The 6,000-nt window shown below is 38.2% G+C and overlaps 1 protein-coding gene across 2 annotated transcripts; it reads right to left on the bottom strand.

The window, feature by feature from the left end:
- Nucleotides 1-2: 2 nt before the first annotated feature.
- Nucleotides 3-5,630, bottom strand: LOC122002322 (autophagy-related protein 18g-like). Of its 2 annotated transcripts, none has more exons than XM_042557454.1 (10): nucleotides 5,307-5,630; nucleotides 3,915-4,379; nucleotides 3,426-3,824; nucleotides 3,028-3,273; nucleotides 2,135-2,947; nucleotides 1,881-2,044; nucleotides 1,466-1,542; nucleotides 835-1,344; nucleotides 189-254; nucleotides 3-91 (listed from the first exon to the last, which is right to left on the bottom strand). In XM_042557454.1, exons 1-9 carry the CDS (start codon nucleotides 5,481-5,483, stop codon nucleotides 250-252), a joined length of 2,856 nt encoding a protein of 951 aa, XP_042413388.1. In that variant the 5' UTR covers nucleotides 5,484-5,630; the 3' UTR covers nucleotides 3-91; nucleotides 189-249. The 2 variants fall into 2 exon arrangements, with proteins under 2 accessions (XP_042413388.1, XP_042413387.1); XM_042557453.1 differs by having other exon boundaries at nucleotides 193-254; nucleotides 5,307-5,629.
- Nucleotides 5,631-6,000: the final 370 nt, after the last annotated feature.

Genomic DNA, 6,000 nt, shown 5'->3' on the forward strand with positions numbered 1-6,000 from the left:
TGTAATAAAGGAACAAACAAATGTAGATTGGAAGTGTAACTTGGGTACTCAATTCTTGGCCTTTCTTTGATGTTTCCTTTCGTCGTATATACTGCAGTTCAAATAGATGGTCAAAATCTCACAAGTACATTTTGCTGATTCAAGTTTGTAATTCGGAAGTAGAACTGGATGAAGAGAAAGGAACTTACTAACCGAATCGTGCGTCAAACTGCAAATTTCTACAGCGACTCACCGCTCTGTATGAGTGCATCAATCTGGTTCACAAAATGTTTGAGATGAATTAGTACTACCTACTACTAAGTTTTTGATAGGGAGAACATTGAGGCAATAAAAGAAGAGAATTTTATTAGAAACTCATCTTCCATCACATAAATTTTTTAAAATTTTGACACTGTTAAAGTCCCAAGCCAATATTTGAACTTGTGTTAAAGTTACAAATCTAAGAAAAATCATTCTCTCAAATATTAGCTGCATGCTAATTTGCAAAGCAACTTGTAGCCAAGTTTTGAGAGATGGTGAATTTTTTTTGGGGGCCGCTAAGGTAGCGGATCTACCTTTTTTTTTGAGAGAGATGGTGAATTTTTCTTAAACTTCTGGCTTCAACAAATCGTGACATAGATTTGTGACTAAAAAATGTTTTAAAAATTTTAAATTTATAGAGAGCAAGCTGATCAATACCTTGCCTCTACGACTTGGCACTAGCCCCAAGCTAATTTACAAATCAGCTTGCAATTTAAACATTTTCTAGATTCCTGATTTTAATACAAGTCATAAGCTGAGAATGGGATATTTCTCTAGTAGATCAAAACTATAAGGGAAAACGACGATTCATACCTTCACTGAAGAACATGCCTCCCATCATGTCATCATCATCCATATCTTCCTCAGCGTCTTCGCTTTCGCTTTCGTAGTGGCTGTTTTTGCTGTTTGCATCTGTAACAGCTTCAGTTGGCATACTGCAGTCATCCAGCTTGGATACTTGACAATAACCCTTGTTGAGATATTGGGGAAAAGGTACCGAATCATGTGAATTGCGTAGTTTATCTTGTTGCCATCCAATGTCAGTACGGCATGTCTTCAGATCCTTAATACTCTCACTGAAGGTAGATGTACAATCATCTACAAGTCCACTATTTCGTGGCAAGTTACTTGTCTTTTGTAATGCACCATTAGTAAGAGAGTCATCCATGACAGGGAGACTACCAAGGTGTCCTGAATGAAGTCCTGACACTGAAAATGGAACATCAGCAGATTCATTAAGATTTGACTTCACTGCGTGCAATCCTACAGGTTGATGAGGCAGTGCTTCATGAAGATCAGATAACATTTGTGCAGTTCTTGACCCTGGATAGACAGAGACCATCGAAGTTTTTACTACAAAATCTAATATTATAGACATTTCGCTATACTGTTTTTTTCATCATCAAGTAAGGATCATAACAACAAGATGAGGGGTTAAAATTACCTTTGATTGTATTATAATTGAGCTCATTGTTAGCTTGAAAAGTTCCTGACGATGAAGTCTTATAGATATCACCATCCCTGTAATAATGTAAATGTAACATGAATTGTGTATAGGTGCTAGTGTTCATTATTTATCCTCGTCTTGCCTACATTTATTTCATTTTAGCTTACTGCAAATATCACAAAGGGATAATTTTAGTGTAGGACTAAGATCAACCTAAAAATTTATGATACTACCAACAAAAACTTGGTTGAATCATATACTTTTGTAGCAAAAGGTGATTACGCTCATCCCAGGCGCCCCTCACAGTCCGTCCCCAAGTTATGTGAATGGAGGTAAATCACAGGGTCAATCGACCATCAAGTGGCCAAATCATGTACTTGAATTTAAAACAGTTTCCTTTGTGAAACATTACCTAACATTCCTGTGTGATTGAGAATGATCAAGAACTGGAAGCAAGTCCTTTTGCCTTATTTTGACCTCATCAAAGGCTAATTTTTCAATTTCAATCTCTCCACCAGTTATATCTCTAGCAAGATCTTTATGAATCCTTGGTGGACTCACTGCACAGAAAGAAATCTAACAAAAAAAATAGAATATAGAAGTTAAGCAGAAAATTAAAGAATCGATCATTCTTCAAAATTTATCAGAAATACACAACATGGATACCATTGATGTCTGCCATTTAGGAATCTTCCCTGTTGTAGTCTGTACTTCCGCATTTGAAATGTATTGTCGAGCACTTCTGCTTCTCTCCAACTCTGTTCCAGATGCAGTATTGGTCCTTGGCATAGAATATGTTCCATTATCTTCAGAAGAATCCATGAAATTCTCACTATTTGGAAGATTATTAAAGATGACTCTAGAAATATCTTCCTCTTTTTCAGTCCAATTTTGTCTCCTGCATACGTCCCACCACAGGACCGACTCAGCATTTATGCATAACTCTTCATCTTGCATTTGGAGTAAAGAAGCAGGTGCAGCTTTCAAGCTGCCATCACATTTCTTGAAAAGTGATGATGGAAGTAGTTCATGTTGTATCACATAACCAGAAGGAGAGTATATAAGAAGGTTTTCCAATGAGTCTTCTTTAGAAGGCACCTTTAGGGTTTCACAGCATTGTGAGTTATGGAACACAGCAGCAATAGCACCAGATGATGGAGGTACCTTTCCAGCTGCAGATGTAGCAACTTTGTCAGCAATGCTTAGCCAACTTGAATTTCCTTTTTTTATCCTACCAACTACTGAACATGTAATTGGAGGTGGTGGTGCTATTGACTGGTGATGTAATAGACAACATGAAGGCGTCCACCATGGTAACGTGAGACTAGGAACAGCAATGGGTCCTTCACCAGGAGTTTCTTGTGCTCGGAGAGTAACATCACCACCAAACGGTGATAACAAATATATGTGACAAGTGTTCCTTGATGACACGACTGATATCCACTGACTAAAATGACTAAAGGATATATCCTGTATGACCTGGTTTCAAAAGAAAGATCAAACATGTTTAAAAGGTAATGCAACTCTGGTTAAAAAATTATGGTGATGAGAATCCATACAGCTGCTGTTAGTCCACGAGATAGCTTGTAAAGATGACAATGTGATGATGTCCAATCATAACTTCCTAGGTTAGAATCATTTTTTGCACGGGTGGGCATAATCCTAAAAATGTTTAAATTGTGCCCATGTATTGAAGCTGTAACCAGAAGGGTACCACTAGGGTCAAAACATAGGACAGATATCGGACTGGTATGAGCTCTAAATTGTGAGATGACCTCCTTTGTTACAAGATCTTTAATAACAACCTACAGAACAAAATTAAAGGCATCACTCTACATAGAAAAGAAACCTAGGAGTTCAAATATGAAAACCTTGAATAATATTATTTGTTAAAGTGGGAATAGGTTCTTGCATACCATCTCTAAGAGCGACTTTCCAATATTTATAGCATACATACCATTCCTGCAAAATCAGGTTGACCGGAATGTGTTGGCAATGGAGAACTAGAACCATCAGGAAGTAGCTCTTGATAATATCTTGATAGAGTTTTGCAACCCTTGTCTCCAAGATTGAGGATTCCAGCAGCCAATGTTTTGCCAGATTCCATTGTGTAGCGAGCAACTAAATTTCCTCTGCGTGGGGAGAACGATGGGCTTACACCTGGAGAAGGAGTATGACTTTGTGGGCTAAGACGATTGGTAACTGGTACAAGAGGGTTATTGCAAGCATAAGCTAACCACCTAGGACCAACAGCCATTGGACCGCAGCCAATACTAACACCAGCTGCTACGGCTTGTGATGGATATGTCAGAACACTGAACTTGTTCTCTAAAGTAACAGCATCAAAGCAGAATATCTGCAAAGACAAATGTGTAAAACACAATAGAAAAAAATAATTGCATAAATTTTTAACTTCAAATCCACATGACAAAGATATCCTGCTCACTTGTGCTGCCAGTGCCACAGCAACTATTCGAGAGCTGCATCGAACAAGATATACAGCTGAACGAAATCTCAGAACATGGACATAACTGTGAGACTTTAGTGAATAAAATCGAACAACTGTAGAAGTGGAGGCACAACTTCCTGATTGATGGTTATCACTGTTCTCTCTGATCAATGTACTCAGACGGCCACCTTGTACCACACCGGAGCCATTAGTTTCATCACCAGCAACAACCAACAACAACGGATGTAATGCTCTGAATCCTTCAATGGTTCCAGACTTAACAGGCAAGGGCTGCATCTGTAAAAATGTGACAGGGCCGCCATCACGCTTGGAAACCAACTCAGAGACATGAGAGGCATCTTCAACATTAAGAACTTGAAATCCATTTGAATAACCTAGTAAGAGAACATGCTTGAAGGAAGAAGACCCAGTTTCTAGCTTATCAAATCCAGCCCATAGAACCTGTTAGAGGCAATAAATTTATAAGCAAAACTTGCATACGGATAGTTAACCATTGAAATCTAACTCACTTATCAATATTTAAGTAACAAAACAACTAAAAATCAAGGATTAAATTATGAGTGTGCTTAAGACAAATGTGGCTTTTATCTAACAAAATAAATCATGTTTTCCATCCACCTCATGGGAACTCCATTACTCCAAAATCACATGAACAAGTGAGGGTAATGACAGGATTTAGGCAGACACTTCATTGTTATATTCCACAATGGTAAAATGCCCAAACAGGAGTAAACAAACAGCAAGAATTCGTAGTATAACTCATTTATACTCAATAATTTAAGAATGCCCAAACGGAGTTGATGCCTTTCTGATCCTATTATTTAACTCCGCAAGTATTATCTACTAATACTCGTTTGTTCAATTAATAACTAGGTTTCTGCATTATATTACTCAATCTCGGTTATTGACTATTTCAATGAAAGCTTAGCAGAATTAGATAGCTACAGGCAGAATGGCAGAGCCTCGCTCAAATGTAATCAACCCTTAAATCTCCTCAGTGTTCCTTTGTTTTGGTTACTTGAGGCACTAGTCTGATCCCAATCGATATCGAAGTCATAAACATACACAGCAAAGATTCATTCTTTCACACTAGGAAACAGAATACTAATTAGCATCAGCAGACAATTACGAGGATGAACCAAACCCCCTTTTCTGAAAAATGTCATGAGATTTCTTAATGATCAATTGCCCTTAGAATTCCTACATCAAAATCACGCGGCAAGAATCGAAGCTCTGCAAAAAGAAGCCAATGGAAATAATCCCTCCTTATCGAAACCCTTGAGCATCGGAGTCATTCTCGTCAACAGAAAAACCAACCCCATGACCGGTAGCCAAGGCACCGACTTTGGCTAAAAGGAAGTAAGTTACCTGCTCCTTCTCATCGCCGGACGGCGCGGAGGCCATCGACGCGGCCATCGACGCCGTGGCGGAGCAGACGGTGCTCGCGACGGCCCCGGCGTTGGATGACACGTTCTTGAGGCACGAAGATATGATCCGAAGGGACCTCGGAAGCAATCCATTCCTACCTTTTCCCCTCCTCATCATCAACTTCGCCTATCGCCGCCGCCTCCTTCACTGACCGCCGGCGATATCATGCGACTCCCGATCGCAGCTAAACTTCATGGCCTCCCTGCCGCCAGCACTGGAGACAATCACCCCAAACTAATGAAAACTAAATCACTCTCAAAATCTTATCCATGTTGAGACAAAGTAATTATTTGATACTTATCACACATCCACTTTTTACCCGCTTAACTCTCCAAATTTATTTTTATTATCCAATGATAATCAGTAAGTAAATCATCAAAAAAATATATATATTTGAAAAACTCTCCTAATTTGTTTTATCATTGTCCGATCATCATCGATAAGCAAATTTCAAAACAGTTTGTTTTTATTTAATTATTTTTAGTTTGAAAAGATATAAGTAGAGGTAAGGAAAACTAGAAAGGGTAGGTTAAATCGAATTTACCGATCAGATCGGAGTTAAATGTTCGGTTCAGTTAATTTAAAATTTATTTTTTTTTAAATATCAATTTATTTATTTTAAAAAAATAAATAT

The sequence above is a fragment of the Zingiber officinale genome, chromosome 7A (genome assembly GCF_018446385.1).
Source record: "Zingiber officinale cultivar Zhangliang chromosome 7A, Zo_v1.1, whole genome shotgun sequence".
NCBI lineage: Eukaryota > Viridiplantae > Streptophyta > Magnoliopsida > Zingiberales > Zingiberaceae > Zingiber > Zingiber officinale.